Here is a 21,221-nt window from a genome sequence, read left to right as displayed (position 1 = left end):
ACATGATGAATCTATGACTATATACAGTAGGTTATATACTGTAATATAATGTGTTTGTGTTCCAGGGCGAGGAGACGGCGACAAGATGCGGCAGCTGGAGGACAAGATCCAGAGCCTGACCAAGGACCTCCATGACCTGCAGTCCACCCTGAGGGGCATGAACGAACGCTTCCAGGAGGAAATGCACAAACCGGGTTTCACCGGTGGCGGCACCAAGACCCCGGCGGACTCAGCCCAGCCCGAGATGAAAGAGACCATCCACAGCATCCAGACCAAACTGGACCAGCTGGACAACCGGACCCAGGCCCACGACAAGACACTGGTCAGCATCAATAACCACCTGGTCAATGGGAATGCTGGCAGGGGGAATGATCTCGGGGGTGGCGCTGGCGGCTCCTCTGGAGGCACCGGTGGGTTTAGTGGCGGGACGCTCAGCACGCTGAAAGAGGAGATCCTGAGAGAGCTGGAGAGGAGGGTATCTCTGTCCTGCTCCTCCTGCCAGTCTGGGGTGGAGGACCTGCGAATGCAGCAGCAGGAGATCAGGGAGAGGATCCAGGTGCTGGAAAAGCAGCTGAACGCAGTGGATGGACGCTACCGCCAGAACCTGGACGGCCTACGCCAGGAGGTCACACGCTCCCAGGGCTGCTGCAACACTGTCACCGACCTCAAGAACAGGGTCACAGATGCAGAGACAAAGATCAGCTCTGTGTCAGAGAACTACAATGTCATCCAGAACCGCCTGGATAAGGAGTTGGGAAGTGGTGGTGGTAGTCATGGCGGCGGAGGTTTCGGAGGAGGTGGCTTTGGACCCGGTGGTGGTGGCTTTGGACCCAATGCTGGCAGCGGGTTACCCAAGGTTATAGAGGACAGGCTGGATAGCCGTCTGAAGGACCTGGAGAGGCGGGTGAACAGCACAGTGCAGCACACAGAAGAGAGCTGCACCTTAATAGAGAACGACTTGAAGGACTACTTCCACCGTGAGCTCGGTGACCTCCGGACTGTGTTCCTGGACCGCTTCGATGCCCAGGGCTACCGCATCGAAGACATAGAGCTGGATGTGGGCATCTTAAAGGACAGAGTGTCGGACCACGACAAGAAGCTGACCCGCCTGGAGAACTCTACGGCACTCCTAGACAAGAGTCTGACTGACTGTGGCTGTGGAGGATTAGGAGGAGGAGCTGGAGGAGTGGTAGAAGGTGGAAGAGGAGATGGAGGAGGAAGAGGAGGAAGTGGAGGAACAGGGGGAACAGGAGGGAGAGGAGATGGAGGAGGAGCAGGGGGAGGGGGAAAAGGAGATGGAGGAGGAAATAAAGGAACTGGAGAAGGATGGGGAGGAGCAGGGGGAGCAGAGGAAACCGGAACTGGAGGAGGTGGAGATGGAGGAAGAGGAGGAACAGGGGGAACCGGAGATCGATGGGGTGGAGCTGGAGGAGACAGAGGAAATGATTACAATGGAGACTCTGTGAAGTCTATCACGTGGAGGGTGGTGGCTAACGAGGACGAGATCCGCCGCTTCGACACACGTATCAAGGACCTGTCCGTCTCAGGCGACTCGCTAATGGACAAGGTGGTGGACCTCAGCCACGACATCCGTAAAATCAAAGCCCTGACCGGAGACAACGGCGAGCACTTCAACCGCATTGTCACAGAGATCGAGACACTGGGTCGTTGCGTGTACGACTGCGACATCTGCGGAAGAGTGGAAGACGAGTTGAAGAAGCTGAAGAACCACACACAGCACACTCTGAACCGCTGGGAGAAGGACATCAACGCCATCCGGACACGGGTGGACTCGGACCAGAGCTCCTGTTCGCAGGTGTGCTCCACCCTGCAGGAGGAGATGGGAATACTCCAGGAGGAGGTGGAGAAGTGTAGTGGCCAGTGTAAGATCCGCCTTGTGACCCCAACAACAGGTGGCGGCACTGGAGGAGGCCTGGATGACCCCCAGAAGCCCCTAGATGGCCACAGTGTGATTGGAGGAACGTCTAACAACGGCCACCTCAAGTCCCTGCAGGGCGAGCTGTCCGAGGTCATCCTGACCTTCAGCTCCATTAATGACACACTGAGGGGCCTGGAGCACACAGTGCAGAAACACGGCAGCATCATCACCGACCTGGGCAACACAAAGAACAAGATCATCTCGGAGCTGGACAAGATCCAGCTGGACGTGACCGAGCACATTGAGGAGAGTCGCAACCACCTCGACGGGGTGGATCGTGATGTGCGCCGTTTTGAGAACACCCTGGTGGTGGAGATGGGTGACTGCAAGCGCTCTGGTGACGGCCTGGAGAAGAGGCTGTCCAAGATGGAGGGTGTGTGTGGACGGCTGGACGGCATCTCGGACTCGCTCCAGAAGATCAAGGAGGGGCTGAACAAGCATGTGTCGGGCCTGTGGAACTGTGTGAACGGCCTGAACGCCACGGTCATCTCCCACGGAGGGGTCATCAAGAACATCCAGACCACTCAGCTGGACGGGATCCACGGGAAAATCAAGAACCTCAATTCGTCCATCGGCCACATCCTCAAGGAGTTCCAGAACCTCTCGGAACAGGACCTGACCGGTGAGTGTGTTGACTTGACACTATATTCCTTCCCTTTCTCCCAGCTGTTTCAAAAGTGATGATCTAGATCAGGGATTACTAACTCCAGTCCTCGGGTGCCTGATTGGTGACACACTTTCCCCCCAGCCCTATAGCTAACACACCTGAATAAACTAATTGCAATCTAAGCTGAAGACCATGATTATTTTATTATTGGAGTCAGGTGTATTGGCAGGACTGAGGTTGCCTCTCCCTTGATCCAATGTAGGTAACTACAGAAACTAAACAGTGCATGGTCTCGACATATAGAGCATGTCCATTTAGACATGATTTACATTGACAATGTTTGAGCATTTGTTGAGTTCATACTGATTCAATACAGTGATATGTTAATGAAACCTACCCTCACTCACACATGTTGTGCTTTGTAAGTGTGCAGTTGGTTAGAGGTTTGAATGGTACACTGCTTTTGGTAGAACTGTACTAAAACCATAATGTGTCTTAAAAACGCCAGGCTAACCTTGTCCTGTCTATACTAGACCAGTATATGAGACACAGCACAACCAGTGGAAATAAGAACACAATGAACAAGGGTGTGCATGTCAGGTTTAAAGTAACACGTTTGCAACAAAGTGTCAACAATGCTAGCTACAATACACACAGAGACATATCAAACACCAACAAAGAAACAGACTGATGATTACAAAAACATGAATAATCCAGACATTTAAACAAATGTTTGTAATATGTGTGTGTCACACATGTTATTAAATGGTGGCCTGCTATTAGCATGTGTATGTCTGTTAGTGTTATGCAGTCTTTCATGACTCTCCTTGAAGCTTCTCGGGTCGCATAGGTCTTAGGACGTAGTGTTCAAATAATACAATTATTCTGTGTCTGGTGGGAACATAGAAATATATAGAGGACTCTAGATGGATATAACTCGTTTTAGCATGGACATTGCCAGTAGCCCTATTCACTCACACCCCCTGTAATCCCGTATAAGGGTTGAAAATGGCAGATTTTATCATTGATAATCACCTAAATTTACAGTAACATTGCTATACATGATGTCAGAGCTCAGGTTCTCCACTTGTTGTCTGAGTGAGGCAAATGCTGTAAATCAAGATGATGTTTTCTGAAAGATGAGACGTTGAGAATTATTATAAGTACCGCTTTGATGTCATACAAGCAAACCAAATGTGCACTTCATATTTCCATATTTGAAAAGTCATGTAATTTACAGTGTCAACATTTCTGATCGCTATGTTTGAGCTACAGTTACAAAGAGGACATACGTTATACCCTGGGTTGTCCTGACCACAATGTTTGTCAGATTGTGAAGATAATTAGCTGCGGAACCCGCACTTGTATGCGCTCATGACTCCATTCTATGCGCGCCAAAATTACAATGTTTGTAAGATCGTATTATATAGAATAAGCGTTCAAAATATGCCCACTTGACCCAGGTTGTGATTTATAATGGAATGTTTTTGGATTGCGTAAACAACAACAATTCTGTGATGGTGGGGATGCAAACAAAAAAAACGATGAGTATGCTTGCTTCAGTTAATCAATGGCAAAGCTAGGAGAGCATCTTACAGACTTCCGGCAATGGCAAAGCTATAACAAGGGAGTTGGAAGTTAAAACATCTCTTTTATCGCCAAAACAAAAAATTGCCAATCTTGCAAAGACTCTGCCCTTCTCGGGCCTCGGCGGATGCTAGCTCTGGAAGAAGCTCCAGCATGATTCGGAATGGAGATTGACAAGGGTATAACAAAAATCCAAGAGACGTTTTCTGAACAACTCATCAAAATTGATGTGCTGGTCGATAAACTCCATGAAGACCAGAAAGTCACAAAGGGACGAGTGACAAAGTTAGAAAAATACAATGCTGACCACCAGGCTGCCATCCTGGACGTCCGCGAGGATGTGGAGCCAAAGTACAAGAAATTGGAAGACGCCATCTCTAAACTCGAGGAGAAATTCGATTTTCACAAATGTCCAAAAGCGCTTGAATTTGAGATTTCAAGGTTTCCCGGGGGCTGTGGAGGGAAGAGACGCCATCTCCTTTCTACAGGAATGGATTCCAAAAATTCTGGATCTACCCCCTTCCATGCACCCACTGGAAATCGAGAGGGCCCATCGCATGCTACGGAGGTGACTACCTGGTCAGGTTGCACATAGGGCATTTGTCATTACATTTCTACGGTGCCAGGACACTGTCTGCATCCTCTCTGCTGCCCGAGCAAAGGGAGAGCTCAAGTACGGGGATGCCAGAATCATGATCTTTCCCGGATATTTCTCCCATACTACACCAGAGGAGGAAGGCTTTCTCCCCACAGATGAGACTTCTGCGGCAGGCTGGCTTGGCATACGGCCTACACTACCCGGTGACTTTGTGGATCGAAATCAAGAATGGTGGGCGCATATTTGACTCTGTGAAGACGGCTGAAACATACATGAGGAAAGAACTCCCTGACTTGTTCACTCCTACTACATCATGAGGAACTGTCTTTTGAACTTGGATATAGTTGACAGTGACCTGTTAGAACATGAGGATACAGCGAAATTACTCATAGGATCGAACTGGTTGGCACGTCTGGCTGGTTAGATGGCTAGCTTGATAACGACTGGCGAGGTAACATTGGATCATATCTAATGTTGGCTGTGCTATTTAGCCAGCTCGCTAAGTTTAGGGTGTGACTATAGCTATAGCCACACTAATCGAGGTAGTTACATTTTTTCTGTATACTTTTATTTTACGCAGGTCCAGTCGGGTTTAGTTAAACAGTTATGTGGCTTTAGACTGGTTTCAAGCCTAACTACAGTTGAAGTCGGAAGTTTACATACACCTTAGCCAAATACATTTAAACTCAGTTTTTCACAATTCCTGACATTTAATCCTGGTTAAAATTCCCTGTTTTAGGTCAGTTAGGATCACCACTTTATTTTAAGAATGTGTCAGAATAACAGTAGAGAGAATGATTTATTTCCGCTTGTATTTCTTTCATCACATTCCCAGTGGGTCAGAAGTTTACAAACCCTCAATTAGTATTTGGTAGCATTGCCTTTAAATTGTTTAACTTGGGTCAAATGTTTCGGGTAGCCTTCTACAAGCTTCCCACAATAAGTTGGGTGAATTTTGGCCCATTCTTCCTGTCAGAGCTGGTGTAACTGAGTCAGGTTTATAGGTCTCCTTGCTCGCACACGCTTTTTCAGTTCTGCCCACAAATGTTCTATAGGATTGAGGTCAGGGCTTTGTGATGGCCATTCTAATACTTTGACTTTGTTGTCCTTAAGCCATTTTGCCACAACTTTGGAAGTATGCTTGGGGTCATTGTCAATTTGGAAGACCCATTTGCGACCAAGCTTTAACTTCCTGACTAATGTCTTGAGATGTTGCTTCAATATATCCACTTCATTTTCCTACCTCGTGATGCCATCTATTTTGTGAGATGCACCAGTCCCTCCTGCAGCAAAGCGCCCCCACAACATGCTGCCACCCCCATGCTTCACGGTTGGGATGGTGTTCTTCGGCTTGCAAGCCTCTCCATTTTTCCTCCAAACATAACAATGGTCATTATGGCCAAACTGTTCTATTTTTGTTTCATCAGACCAAATGATGTAAACTTCTGACCCACTCGAATTGTGATAGAGTGAATTATAAGTGAAATAATCTGTCTGTAAACAATTGTTGGAAAAATGACTTGTGTCATGCACGAAGTAGATGTCCTAACCGACTTGCCAAAACTATAGTTTGTTAACAAGAAGTTTACCCCGAATCCAAAAAATAATGACCAAGAACCTGTAGTGGAGGCTTCATTAGATGCAGAAAAAGCTTTTGATTGCATAGAATGGAACTACCTGTTTGAAGTTTTACAGAGGATGAATATTGGACCTAAGTATGTAGGTCTGATTAGATTCCGCTGTGTGTGGCCACTTGGAGACACCAGTTAGACCTCTCATTCAAACCCTCGTAATATTTTTTTCTTATCTTGCACCTACTCCAAAATGTCAATTAATATTCTTATTATGTTACTGAGTGTATCCAGAGTATTTTCAGATTTTTATAATGACAAATGCTGTGAAAAGTATAGTAAATGTAAAATGCACATACAAACAACAGTGTAATGTTTGGATTCAATCTCATTTCCCAATAATCTCCAAAGTGTTCTCTTTCAATTGCTACCTTGGTCATGCATATGCTTTTTATAATTATTCTCTGTTGGAAACATTTCAATTTGGCCCTATCCATATAGGCCAATTTCCACTGGTGTACGGGGTTAAGGACTTCCACCATTTGAAGTAGTAAACTGGGTGGGGATTCCTATTGATTGGGAGCGATCAGCCAATGATCAGAGCATTGTATTCTTCTTCAAATTGTGTTGCCTATGGTTTGTAAATGGCTTTAAGCAACAACACAAAAATATCACTGCCATTTAGCAGTCACAATAAATGAATGACACACAATATTTGGTTCAGGATCCAGCACTGCATGTGGCAGTAAATCACCAATATAAACTTTATGCTTTTTTTCAAACACAAAAGAAGAAGACACTTGACTATTTTAAAATGGCACCAGTGTGAATTTTGGTTTAATCACATTTTTGTAATTTAATATTTTGTTAATAACTAAAACTATCAGTGGACTTGAACTCTAGTCTAGTTTTTGTCACAGCCATTTTAGTCACATAATAGTCGGTGCATTTTTTTTCTGTAAAATAATGACTATTTAGGCTTCCTCTAACGTCTAACAAGTATTTTTCGTCATAGTTATTGTTGACAAAATTAACACTGAATGGCACAGATACAAAGATGAGTCCTCTGTTTATGTGGGTGGAATCCAATTATATATTTGAATGAGAAAACTCCTCCACTGTATTAACAGTCTGGAATTTGTTTTATGTCCTGTGTCCAATAACAGGCCGTCTTTGGGTCAACACTGATTATTTCAGTTAAATATATGTAAATTAAGAAAGTTACATGTATTAATATTGTTGTCATTGCCTCCCACCACCCCAGGCCTGCCTGGTCCTCCAGGTCCCTCTGGGGAAAGAGGGTTCCCAGGGTTGCCCGGCCCCAAGGGGTCTCAAGGTAGGGACGGACCTGTGGGCAGGCAGGGAGAGAACGGGCCCAGAGGACCACCAGGTAACAGGAACCATATTAACCCTTTATAATCCGTGTTAATGCCTCAGGAAGTGTTGCTTTGCTATATGTTGATGTTTGACATCAAATCACAATTTATTTCAAATGCATTTAACAAAGTCACAACACACTTTACAGAAAGAAAAAATAAGAAAAATAATAATGAATACTTAAAAACAAACATGGTTGAACGGTTTGAATTGGTCCAACTACTGAACTTGTCTCTTCCTGTCTTCTACATTACAGGTCTCAAAGGTGAACAAGGTATGTGCATGTTTGTTTAATCATTGCATTTGAGTCCTACTGTTGCAATGTGCCCTCAACAGTGATGTGTGTTTCACCCCATTACATCAAAATAAAATGTTATTTGTCACATGCGCCAAATACAACGGGTATTTTACAGTGAAATGTTTATGCAGTTTTAAGAAGAAAAAAAAGTGTTAAAGTATTTACTCAAATAAACTGAAGTAAAAAATATATATAAAAATAAATAAATAAGAAAAATAGGAGCAAAAAACATTACAGCAGCGAGGCTATAAACAGAGGGTACCGGTACAGAGTCAATATGCCGGGGCACCGGTTAGTCAAGGTAATTGAGGTAATATGTCCATGTAGACAAACAAAGACTTGCAGCAGCGTAAAAAATGGGGGTGGGGGGGGGGGGGACAATGCAAATAGTCAAGGTAGCCATTTGATGAGCTGTTCAGGAGTCTTATAGCTTGGGGGTAGAAGCTGTTAAGAAGCCTTTTGGATCTAGACTTGGCGCTCTGGTACCGCTTGCCGTGTGTTAGCAGAGAGAACAGTCTATGGCTAGGGTAGCTGGAGTCTTTGGCAATTTTTGGGGCCCTCCTCTGACCCCGCCTGGTATAGAGGTCCTGGATGGCAGGAAGCTTTGCCCCAGTGATGTACTGGGCCGTACGCATTACCGTCTGTAGTGCCTTGCAGTCGGGGGCTGAGTAGTTGCCATACCAGGCGGTGATGCAACCAGTCAGGATGCTCTCAATGTTGCAGATGTAGAACCACTTAAGAATCTGAGGACCTATGCCAAATCTTTTCATTCTCCTGAGGGGGAATAGGCATTGTCATGCCCTCTTCATGACTGTGTTGGTGTGTTTGAACACTAAGGAACTTGAAGCTCTCAACCTGCTCCACTACAGCCCCGTCGATGAGAAGGGGGGCGTGCTCGGTCCGCCTTTTCCTGTTGTCCACAATCATCTCCTTTGTCACGTTGATGGAGAGATTGTTGTCCTGACACCACACTGCCAGGTCTTTGACCTCCTCCCTATAGGTTGTCTCATGACAGTGATCACTGTTGTGTCGTCGGAAAACTTAATGATGGTGTTGGAGTCGAGTACAGGATAGGACTGAGCACGCACCCATGAGGGGCCCCTGTGTTGAGGATCAGCATGGCAGATGTGTTGTTACCTACCCTTACCACCTGGAGGTGGCCCATCAGGAAGTCCAGGATCCAGTTGCAGAGGGAGGGGTTTAGTCTCAGGGTCCTTAGCTTAGTGATGAGTTTTGAGTGCACTATGGTGTTGAACGCTGAGCTGTAGTCAATGAATAGCGTTTTCACGTAGGTATTCCTTTTGTCCAGGTGGGAAAGGGCAGTGTGGAGTGCAATAGAGATTTCATAATCTGTGAATCTGTTGGGGCGGTATGCAAATTGTGTCTAGGGTTTCTGGGATAATGGTGTTGATGTGAGCCATGACCAGCCTGTCAAAGCACTTCATGGCTACAAACATGAGTGCAATGGGTCGGTAGTCATTTAGGCAGGTAACCTTGGTGTTCTTGGGCACAGTACAATGGTGGTCTGCTTGAAACATGTTGGTTTTACAGACTCGGTCAGGGACAGGTTGAAAATGTCAGTAAAGACACTTGCCAGTTGGTCAGCGCATGTTCGGAGTACACATCCTTGTAATCCGTCTGACCCCGCGGCCTTGTGAATGTTTACCTGTTTAAAGGTCTTACTCACATCGGCTACGGAGAGCGTGACAGTCGTCCGTAACAGCTGATGCTCTCATGCATGCTTCAGTGTTGCTTGCTTCAAAGCGAGCATAGAAGTTATTTAGCTCGTCTGGTAGGCTTGTGTCACTGGGCAGCTCACGGCTGTGCTTCCCTTTGTTGTCCGTAATAGTTTGCAAGCCCTGCCACATCCGACAAGCGTCGTTGATGCTTTACCTGTTTGATGGTTCGTCGGAGGGCATAGCCGGATTTCTTATAAGCATCCGGGTTAGAGTCCTGCTCCTTGAAAGTGGCAGCTCTACCCTTTAGCTCAGTACGGATGTTGCCTGTAATCCATGACTTCTGGTTTGGGTATGTATGTACGGTCACTGTGGGGACGATGTCATCGATGCACTTATTGATGAAGCCAGTGACTGATGTGGTGTACTCCTCAATGCCATCGGAAGAATCCTGAAACATATTCCAGTCTGTGCTAGCAAAACAGTCCCGTAGCTTAGCATCTGCGTCATTTGACCTCTTCCTTATTGAGCGAGTATGCGTCTCTGTGTGTTGTCTAAAGGTGGTCTATAGTTTTTTTCTCTCTGGTTCCACATGTAACATGCTGGTAGAAATTAGGTAAAGCGTTAAAGTCCCCGCCCACTAGGAGCGCCATCTCTGGATGAGCATTTTATTCTTTGCTTATGGCCTTATACAGCTTGTTGAGTGCCGTCTTAGTGCCAGCATCGGTTTGTGGTGGTAAATAGACAGCTACGAAAAATTGGGATGAAAACTCTCTTCGTAAATAGTGTGGTCTACAGGTTATCATGAAATACTCTACCTCAGGCGAGAAAAACCTTGAGACTTCCTTAATGTTAGATTTCGTGCACCAGCTGTTATTTACAAATAGACACCAGACCCTTGTCTTACCAGAAGCAGCTGTTCAATCTTGCCGATGGACCGAAAACCCAGCCAGCTGTTAGTTATCCATGTCGTTGTTCAGCCACGACTCAGTGAAACATAAGACAGTTTTTAATGTCCCGTTGGTAAGATAGTCTTGATCGGAGCTCATCCATTTTGTAATCCAATGATTGCACATTGGCTAATAGGACTGATGGTAGAGGGGGATTACTCACACACTGTCGGATCCTTACAAGGCACCCCGACCTACATCCCCGATATCTCCGTCTCTTCTTCATGCGAATGATGGGGATTTGGGCCTTGTCGGGTGTCTGAAGTAAATCCTTCGCGTCCGACTCGTTAAACAAAAAATCTTTGTCCAGTACGAGGTGAGTAATTACTGTCCTGATATCCAGAAGCTCCTTTTGGTCATAAGAGACGGTGGCAGAAACATTATGTACAAAATAAGTTACAAATAATGCAACAAAAACACACAATTTGTTAGGAGCCCTTAAAACGACAGCCATCTCCTTCGGCGTCATTCTACACACAGTACATAACATGAGTGTTGATGAGGGTCAATAACAGTCAGGGTGAAGGGGGTTTTGTGTGAATGTGCGTGAGAGTCACTGTAGAGGTCAGCATTGGGCCAATGAGAACATGAATCCTTTGAGGCATCCAGGAAATGTGCACATAGTGCTTCCTGGGTAAGCTTGAGGGGTAAACATGGGTAAACATGAGTTGATTGTGAGATAAATTATGCGGCTATTAGCTTAGCTTAGTGTGCGTGTGTGTGTGTTGTCCCTGTGAACCTAGAGTTTTTGACCCCTATTTGTTTTACGTAACCGCTCTGTAGCATTCCCATCACAAAGGCAGTATAGCTGCGTCTGATCTACAGTAGATTAGCCTATTACAGGAAAACATTCTAAGGGCCAAAACGGTCTTAAATAAACATCTTTCTCGCTATGTTCCCTACACTTTATTTACCTTGCCATGTTGTCTGTAATGAACTGTGAAAATAGATTTCCTCATGTCAGAACAATGAAATATCATATATGGTGTAGATAATAATCATGTCCTCCCTCTACTCCTGATGGGTTATTTTCGGAGACTTTGATGTGATTTTGCCCGCAGGTATGCCAGGTGCTGATGCCAACGTGCCCAAGCTCTCCTTCTCTGCAGCTCTCACCTACCCCGTGCTCAACGCTGGCACCATCGTCTTCGACAAGATCTTTGTCAACGAGGGAGAGTTCTATGACCCGCGGACAGGTACTGAATTTGTATTTGTATTTATTTTTGATCCCCATTAGCTGCTGCCAAGGCTACTCTTCCTGGGGTCGGGCAAAATGAAGGCAGTTAGACAATTTTAAAAACTTTACATAACATTCATTATAGAATACACAACACGCTAAGTGTGTGCCCTCAGGCCCATACTCCACTACCACATATTTACAATGCAAAATCCATGTCTACGTGTTTGTATAGTGCGTATGTTATCATGTGTTTGTATGCTTGTGTCTGTGCCTATGTTTTTGTTACTTCACAGTCCCCGCTGTTCCTTAAGGTGTATTTTTACTTGCTTTTTAATAGAAAGGCATTGTTGTTTTTTGGGTTGAAGAAGTATACACAAACATGATCAGTGCATACTACTGATGCCAATGTATACTGTGAGTTCCATCTGCATGTGAAGCAGTGGAGGTTCCTCAGAGGAGGAAGGTTAAACATTAAAATAGTGAAACATTAAAAAAGTTATTATTTTTAGATAAAACTATACTAAAAATATTCACGTCACCAAATAACTGATTTAAACACACTGTTTTGCAATGGTCTACAGTAGCCTGAACAGCACCCTCTAGGCTAGCACCATGGTGTAGACGGAGGACAGCTATTATCTGTCCTCCTCTGGGAACATTGACTTCAGTTCAAAACCTACGTCCTCCAACCTATCAGAGGACGTCCTCCAACCTATCAGAGCTCTTGCAGCATGAACTGACATGTTGTCCATCCAATTAAAGGATAAAATAATTAATCTAGTACTGAAAGCATAAGCTATAGCTAGCTAGCACTGCAGTGTTGTGAGTAGTTGACTCAAAGAGAGAGAACGAGAATAGTTGAACAGTTTTGAACAAATTCATTTCTTCAAAAGTTAAGGAAAAGCAGCAGAGAGAGATCGTTGTATTTTTTTTCTTCCTCTTGGCTTACCTTTCACTTACTTAGCTAATGCAGCTAATTTAGTCTACTCAACAAACTGACTTAAACAGAGAGGAATGCTATGTATATTAGCTAGCTAGCTAAGGCTATTCAATACTGCAACTCTTCAAAGTCAAAGTCAGTTTTTGGTTTTCTAAATTTATTGCCACCTGTACACTGTACTGCATGAATGTACACATGGATTGGATTGTGCGTTTACTAACGTGTTAGTTCTAGTTTGTTGACTATGATGTTAGCTTATATGGTGACAAAGATGTAGGCTCTGTGGCGGTTATGGTATGAAGGTTTGTCTTGGAGAGGTTTTTGCACCTGGTCACAGACAGTTGTTGTGTTGCGCACTGAGGTCAACAAGCAAAATTAAAAGGTGAGAGGAGGAGAGCGGGTAGTGGTGAGAAGGAATTATACAACAAGCAAAGTGATTATGCTGTATGTGGCTGCTATGAAAGTGAACTGTGTGCGGGTGATCAGGGGTGTATTCATTCCACCGATTCTGTTTCAAAAAGTCTTAAATGGTAGCAAACGGAACGATATGGGGAGGGACCTACCTGAATTTGTCCAGTAGAAACTGGACAAACTGGACAGTAGAAACTGAAAACGTTCCCGTTTTGCAACTGTTTGGACTAATGATTACACCCCAGATCAGCTGGAGGCCGGCACGTGTGTGCAAGGTGGTATTGAATGTGTCACTGTCTTTCACCTTGATTATTTAAATTTGTCTCTCGACCTGTGCACTTACTTTATAAACGTTCATTTGTAGGCTAGGTTGTAGTAACCTCATGATGGGTATAGGGCAAATTCGAGTATCATGTAGTAGCCTAAACCTATCAAAGTTACATTGAGCTGAATAAGAAAAATCGTCCTCCCTAATCTTAAACGGCACTGACCGTAAACATTAACCTCCTACTCACAATGTACAGTAAGTAGCTAGTTAGTTACATCATTGTTTTAGTTCATGTAGAATGAGCTAACTTTCAAACCAAGTCATAACCCTGAACGGGCAACTGTTATTGCCATCAACATCAGTGGAGTATGCTAAGCTAACTCTAACCTTTCCCTCTCTGTTTCTGTATTCCCCAGGCATCTTCACAGCGCCCATTGATGGACGCTACTTCTTCAGCGCCATCCTCACGGGCCACAAGAACGAGAAGATCGAGGCGGTGCTGTCCAAGTCCAACTACGGTATGGCCCGGGTAGACTCCGGGGGATACCAGCCAGAGGGCCTGGAGAACAAGCCAGTGGCTGAGGCCAAGATCAACCCTGGCTCCCTGGCCGTGTTCAACATCATCCTTCCCCTCCAGGTTGGAGACACAGTCTGCATTGACCTCGTCATGGGCAAGCTGGCCCACTCCGTAGAGCCTCTCACCATTTTCAATGGAATGCTTCTGTACGAACAGATGTGAGCCAACGGGACAGCATCCCCTAGGCTCTCAAGCTGGAACACGAGAGAGGGAGAGGAAGGGAGGGAGGGAATTAGGAAAGTGAGAAAGAAGAGAGCGGTTGGGGTTGGGGTTGGTCCCCTCCGGAGCAATTTAGTCTCACAGTTTTATTTGACAACTGCTTTTGAAAGCAAAATGATCAGTCCAGAGAATGAGGTTAGAATGACTTTATATCGACTCGCGAAACATGGGAATGAAAGAGAACTAGGAGACGACCACAATGACAGAAAAGTTTTTTCCTCCGCGTGTCATTCCTGGCCCTCTGATGTTTGAGACCTGATGAACTGCTTGAAAAAAACATAGGATATACTGTAGACTGCGCAGCAGCAGACTGAGTGATGTTTAGCTTGCCCAGCATTTGGAGAAGTGTTTTCACAACGAATTTGTACTACTGCAGGATTTTTATATGTTTATTGGAGTCTCCGTCTCCTTATTACTCACTCCAGGGATGGGGCTCGGAGTACAGTAGTCCTTCATGCACCAATACCGACCATAAGGTCTCCTTGACATCCCACGTACCCCTTTGCTGCAAAGTGTTTCCCTGCCATGGAGCCAGACCCACAGTCAAGGTCTGAGGTTAACCTTAAGTAGTTAACCTTAATAACCAGGAATGAGAAATTAATTTCTTGATTTTCTCTAGTTGTTTTCTATTGAGATGAATTCACACATTTTGTGAATGTTTTTATATTACTGTGCACTTTTCTATCTCCTTGTATGTGTGTTCTGGTCTTTATACCCTGTAATGCCTTTGGCCCAGTGAATCCAAAGTTTGCCTGTGTGGATATTATTTTAAAGCTTCAGTACCTTATACTGACGGGTTCCAAAGCGTTTTCTGTGCCGTCCGTCACTTACCTAAAGCCTTCCGAAATGTCTGTGATACTCCAGATGAATGAAAGAATGTTCCTAGCTCAAACCCCAGCCTTAAGCCACAACCAAGTAGGAATTTACCTCAACCAGAGGGAAACGCTGCCTTACACCACAGTACAGTAGGACCAAATGGGCTATAGCCCCTTTATTACATCCGTAGGGTTGCAAAAATCTGCAACATTTCCCCAAATTCCCAGGTTTTCCAGAAATCCTGGTTGGAGGATACCAGATGTCCTTCTTGTTCCCTCCTGATTGCAGGAATCTTCTAACCAGGATTTTTGGAATAGCTTGGAATTTTGGGAAAAAGTTTTTTTCAACAAATGACAACCCATTTCACTTCAACCTTACACATACCAGATGCGATGTAGAAGGCAACGATATCAGAACAGCATCAGGACTTTATTAACCAGTGCATTAGGTTGGTAGGCTATTGGAGCATATGTTTATGTGTTCTTTACTTGGAAATTCAGCTTACAGATGACCAAATCAGACCTGGATTCAAATCAAATCAAAAATCTGTGTATTTGAGTATTTTCTAATAATGTGGCCTGAATCAACTACTTCTATTGGAAGTATTTGAAGGTATTTTCAAATAATTTCCAAAAAATAGCCTACTATTTGAAAGAACTTTCAAATACTATTTTCAAATACCTGGGTTAAATGCATCAGAGTATATATTTGAGTCACTGACTGTGTCCGAATATCCATACCTGCATCCTAAATTGTAGGCCGTTTGAGAATGCGAAAAAAAAGTTTAATATTATGCGACATTTCGAAAATCAAGTATTGTTTAAATGCCAGGATGTTATACTCATTTTGTCTCTTCATCTAGTAGAATTCGATGCACACTTTTCCACAATGCATTGGAAGAGGTGGGTTGCGAGTGATAGGCCCTCGTTCCCTTCAAGTAGCCAAATAACAAAACTAGACTACTTAATTGGGCAGATGCAGAATAGCGAAGCTTCTGCGGTGGTGTTCAAATGATATTTTTTTTTGTAGATTTCTGTTTTCGTATTCGAAAGGGTTTCTTATTCTCTTGGCCTTCGTCAGCGCTTTTAAAGTAAATACTAAACCATCTTTTGATCTCTGAATGTCTGGGCACCGGGGACTCGGGATGTGGCTGCGTTATTGATGTCATGTTAAATCTGTCCTTTTGATTTCAACATATGGATTGTTTTAGTTTTGTAGACTAGGTTACCGATTTTATTATTTATTTTATGGGTCAAGCCTTTGCAGTCATTCTTATCTCGTTCCCAATGATCAGTGTTTTAGTTTATTATGTTGCTGTCCAGCGGTTCAGAATTTGCGATGCACCCGACTGTCCACATTTTTCTGTGCAATAGTCTTTTGATTTGAACATCTGAAGAGTTTTGGTGTGTGTACTAGGCTATTTGATTTAATTTATATATGTTACAGCACTTTGGTTTCACTACTAAATATGCTGAAATGGAACCAAATGATCTATTTCTGTCTTCAGTCTTTTTTAAATAGGATAGATGGGTGATATGGGCTACGATATAGGTCGAATGTGATAGCCTGAGTAGGCCTATAACTCCATTCCTATTTTATTCAGAGTTTAGAGAAATTAATACAATTGGAAATAAGCTATTATCAGGCTTGTAATGCGATACGTCTATTGAAAAAAATCCAGCCTCATTTGGCCCCGCCCCACCTTCTCAGCCAGTCAGGAGTCGCTACTGCGTTGCGGCCGTGGCATACTTTTTACTAAACGGTACGTGCTAAATAGTATGCAGTTTAAGTATGTAGTACGCTAGTATGGGTATTCAGACACAGCCAGTGTATTTGAGAATTTTCAAATACATGCCAGTACTTTCCAAGTGTATTTCCAAATACCTTCCAATATTCAACTACTTGTCTTTTCAAATAAAACATATCTGAATACTTACTTCGAAATGTATGTGAAAGTAATTGAGACATTTGAAATAGTATTTGAACCCAGAACTGGATCAATGGATACCAACATGTTTCGCAGAGATGTACACCATTACAATCAAATACATGGAGTTTAAAAAAAAATATATCACTATTGGAAGACGCTGTATTTAGTTGAGAAGTTGCAATATTGCTTCCCTGTGCCTTTGAGTATTTATCCACTTCAATCAATCAATCAAATGTATTTATAAAGCCCTTTTTACTTCAGCCGATGTCACAAAGTGCTTGCTCCTATCTGACCTCTGTGCCTGTTATTGCTAAAGGAATCGGTTTACTCAATCTATGAAGTAAGTCATCAATAACTGGTTATGCCACATGCCAATGAAAGCAATGCTAGGTATTTAAGGTCTTCTTTTCCAACCTGTTACCTTGAATGTGTGATTTGGCGACACATGTGGTTCAAATAAAGATATTACATTTTACACAGCCCTGCCCTCTCCATAGGAGTTTCGGATTCACTCGCTGCTCAGAGGGCTATGACTCTAATCTAGTGGGAAAGGAGTGAGAAAGGTGACGATGTCATGTGTTGTGATGTCATCTGTCTAGTTTGAGCAGACCTCTCGGTTCTTTGCTCTCGTGTGATTGCTTAGCCTTTTCTCAATACAGGGGGTGCTGTTTCCACTTTGGAAAATATCGTCTCCAAATTAAACTGCCTCATACTCAATTCTTGCTCGTACAATATGCATATTATTATTACTATTGGATAGAAAACAATCTCTAGTTTCTAAAACCGTTTGAATTATGTCTGTGGGTGAACCAGAACTCTTTCTACAGCGAAACTCATGACAGGCATGCGAAGCTCTGAAAAATAGTCTCTGATCTCGGATCAGTTTTAAGCTCTGTGTATGCCCTATGGATCGAAATGAACTGCACCCGCCTTCCCCTGGATGTCAGTAACCAATGAGAAGTGGAATGGTGTCTCTAGGTGTTTCTCAGAGTTTATAAAAGGGAATGGAGTGAGATGACCCTTCTTTTTTGACGCTCGCCAGGACGCAAGGGAGGACATCAGAATCGCATGCCTAAAAGCTCTCGTTATTGATCAAAGATTATATCCGTCTGTGATTTAATTCGATATAGGTGTTAGAAACATCATAACGAAGTTATTTGAAACCGATTTATATCAGTTTTATGCGAGTATATTGCTATTTTCTGAATTTCCTTAGTATTGCGTTTGAGGATTTGGGCATGTGTGTGCCGTGTAGCTATCGTTAGCTGCTAGTTCTGAAGTTGAGGAGGTCGTTTTACAACAAAGCAACGATACTTTTGGACAAAGGACACATTGCCCAAGATACTGATGGAAGCTCGTCCAAAAGTAAGAGTTATTTATGATTTTATTCCGTATTTATGTGGAAAAATGTAAACGCAGTTGTCAGCCATTTTTTGCGGCACTAGTCTGGCTGTAACTCACAATGTATGTCTAGTAACGTAAATTTTAAAAATCTAAATCAGCGGTTGCATTAATAACCAATGCATCTTTCATTAGCTGTCCAACCTGTATTTTTTTTGTCAATCTAATCGATAAATAATGTAAACATAGGTGCCTTTCCAAGATGGCGCCGGCCCGAATGCATGCCATGTTTTGACAGATTACATTGCATAACCACGACTTGTGATGCTAAATATGCACATTTTCGAACAAACTCTATATGCATTGTGTAATATGATGTTACAGGACTGTCATCTGAAGAATTCTGAGAAGGTTAGTGAAAAAATTAATATATTTTGGTGGCGAAACGTTATCGCCCCTTTGCCTTGATTTAATGCTGGTGTGATGTTAGCTCATGTGGTATGCTAATATAACGATATATTGTGTTTTCGCTGTAAAACACTTAGAAAATCTGAAATATGTCTGGATTCACAAGATCTGTGTCTTTCGATTTTGTAGGCTGTGTATTTTTCAGAAATGTTTTAGGATGAGTATTTTGGTAATTGACGTCGGTCTCTGAATTATTCCGGCTGCTTCCAACGCTATTTCAGATTGCAGCTGCAATGTACAACTGTGATTTATACCTGAAAAATGCAATTTTTCTAAAAAAAACATATCCTAATACCATACATATGTTATCAGACTGTCATCTTATGAAGTTGTTTCTTGGTTAGTGGCTATATATATCTTTATTTAGTCGAATTAGTGATAGCTACTGATGAAGGAAAAAAATGGTGGAGAAAAAAAGTTGTGTCTTTTGCTATCGTGGTTAGCTAATAGATTTACATATTGTGTCTTCCCTGTAAAACACTTAGAAAATCTGAAATATTGTCTGGATTCACAAGATCTTTGTCTTTCAATTGCTGTAGGCTGTGTATTTTTCAGAAATGTTTTAGGATGAGTATTTTGGTAATTGACGTCGGTCTCTGTAATTATTCCGGCTGCTTCCAACGCTATTTCAGATTGCAGCTGCAATGTACAACTGTGATTTATACCTGAAAAATGCACATTTTTCTAAAAAAACATATTCTATACCATAAATATGTTATCAGACTGTCATTTAATGAAGTTGTTTCTTGGTTAGTGGCTATATATATCTTTATTTAGTCAAATTAGTGATAGCTACTGATGGAGTAAAAAACTGGTGGAGTAAAAAAAGTGGTGTCTTTTGCTAACGTGGTTAGCTAATAGATTTACATATTGTGTCTTCCCTGTAAAACATTTTAAAAATCAGAAATGATGGCTGGATTCACAAGATCTGTATCTTTCATCTGGTGTCTTGGACTTGTGATTTAATGATATTTAGATGCTTGTATTTACTTGTGACGCTATGCTAGGCTATGCTAGTCAGCTTTTTTACTGTGGGGGGTGCTCCCGGATCCGGGATGAGTACCAAGTAAAAGTTAAATTAATATTTCTTAAATGGCAGCGATCCAAATGCTGTGATTTATTAAATACAGTATATCGTACGGAATCAAGTATCTGGAAGAATTTACCATTTGACTTATTAGGCCATTTGGAACTTAAGTCAAAATGTTTGATACATTTTTATTCCTGCACACGAATAAACATGGCATTTGCGTCTCTCTCGGCCCGTGCTGTGAAGGCTGAGAAAGAAACAGTGTAGCGCTTGCCATTTTCCAGTCTGCAAGCCAAAAAGAGAGAGTTATTGGAGATCTCCCTATGAATTAATGGAAAGAATAACACCTCACAGCTGTCCATCAACAGACACAGATGTCTAATTTATGATGAACAAAGTACCTTTCGTTTCTCCTGCGTCGAGCTGGGACGGGACTTCGTCAAGTTCTGGATGTCTGGACAGAGAGATGGAAGGAGGAACACCTACTGCCTTTCCTCTCACCGACTCCAGGGAATACAACTTTATCCATGTTTTCCCCAGTTTTCCTTTCTTCTTCTTCATTAGATTTCCGCTGTCCTTTATCTGTGTAATGAGCTCAGGTTTTGACCTCCAAAACCTGCCGTTCCGATGCCGGATTGTCTCCTCCGGTTGGATTGAGAAAACCTGGAAGGGCCTGAGCTGCTGGTCTATATCAGGAATCAAGGTAAGACCCAGATGCAGACTGTCGAAGTAGTACTGTTTATTGTAGCAACAGGGGCAGGCAAAGACAGGTCAAGGCAGGCAGGGGTCGGAAATCCAGGTTAAGGCAAAGGTACAGGACGGCAGGTGGACTCAGGGTCAGGGACAGGCACGGTTCAGTAATCCAGAGGTGGAGCAAAGGTACTGGACGGCAAGCTCATGGTCAGGCAGAGAGGTCAGGCGGGCGGGTACAGGGTCAGGACAGGCAAAGGTCAAAACTGGGAGGACTAGCAAAGAGAGGCTGGGAAACGATATGAGCTGATAGGGAAAACGCTGGTAAGCTTGAACGAACAAGACGAACTGGCAACAAACAGACAGAGAACACAGGTGTAAATACACAGGGGAAAAATTGGGAAGACGGGCGACACCTGGAGGGCGACTCCTGGAGACAAGCACAAGGACAGATGAAACAGATCAGGGCGTGACAGTCTGGAAAAGACCTGAGTGGTTTTTCTATTTGACAAGTGAGATAGTTCATGAAAACACAGGATCTGGTGGCAGACGGCAGTGTGATACTCTTGTAAGTGATGCCCTTTGGGATTAATCCCTTTAGTTCTCCTAGCAAGCTTTATCCGTAAGGGATACTGACTGACTGGCTGCCAGAGGGACATCAAAGAACACCTTTTTCACATAGTTAATTTCCTACTAGCTCAGTAGTAAGGCAAAGTGAACATAAAGGCCTGAAAGCTACACAAGATCC

General features: G+C 43.4%; 1 protein-coding gene across 1 annotated transcript in view; it reads left to right on the top strand.

The window, feature by feature from the left end:
* LOC111968410 (EMILIN-1-A) overlaps positions 1-17,423 on the top strand; it is a 70,547-nt gene extending 53,124 nt beyond the window's left edge. The window contains exons 4-8 of the mRNA XM_070445074.1: positions 66-2,561; positions 7,567-7,692; positions 7,936-7,953; positions 11,665-11,799; positions 13,819-17,423. Coding sequence (XP_070301175.1) covers positions 66-2,561; positions 7,567-7,692; positions 7,936-7,953; positions 11,665-11,799; positions 13,819-14,141 — 3,098 coding nt within the window. The 3' untranslated portion in view covers positions 14,142-17,423. The remainder of the gene's footprint in view (positions 1-65; positions 2,562-7,566; positions 7,693-7,935; positions 7,954-11,664; positions 11,800-13,818) is intronic.
* The last annotated feature ends 3,798 nt before the right edge of the window (positions 17,424-21,221 follow it).

Source organism: Salvelinus sp. IW2-2015, linkage group LG9, assembly GCF_002910315.2.
Source record: "Salvelinus sp. IW2-2015 linkage group LG9, ASM291031v2, whole genome shotgun sequence".
NCBI classification, from domain to species: Eukaryota; Metazoa; Chordata; class Actinopteri; order Salmoniformes; family Salmonidae; genus Salvelinus; species Salvelinus sp. IW2-2015.
Note: the sequence above shows the minus strand (reverse complement) of the source record. Positions and strands in the feature narration are given on the sequence as shown.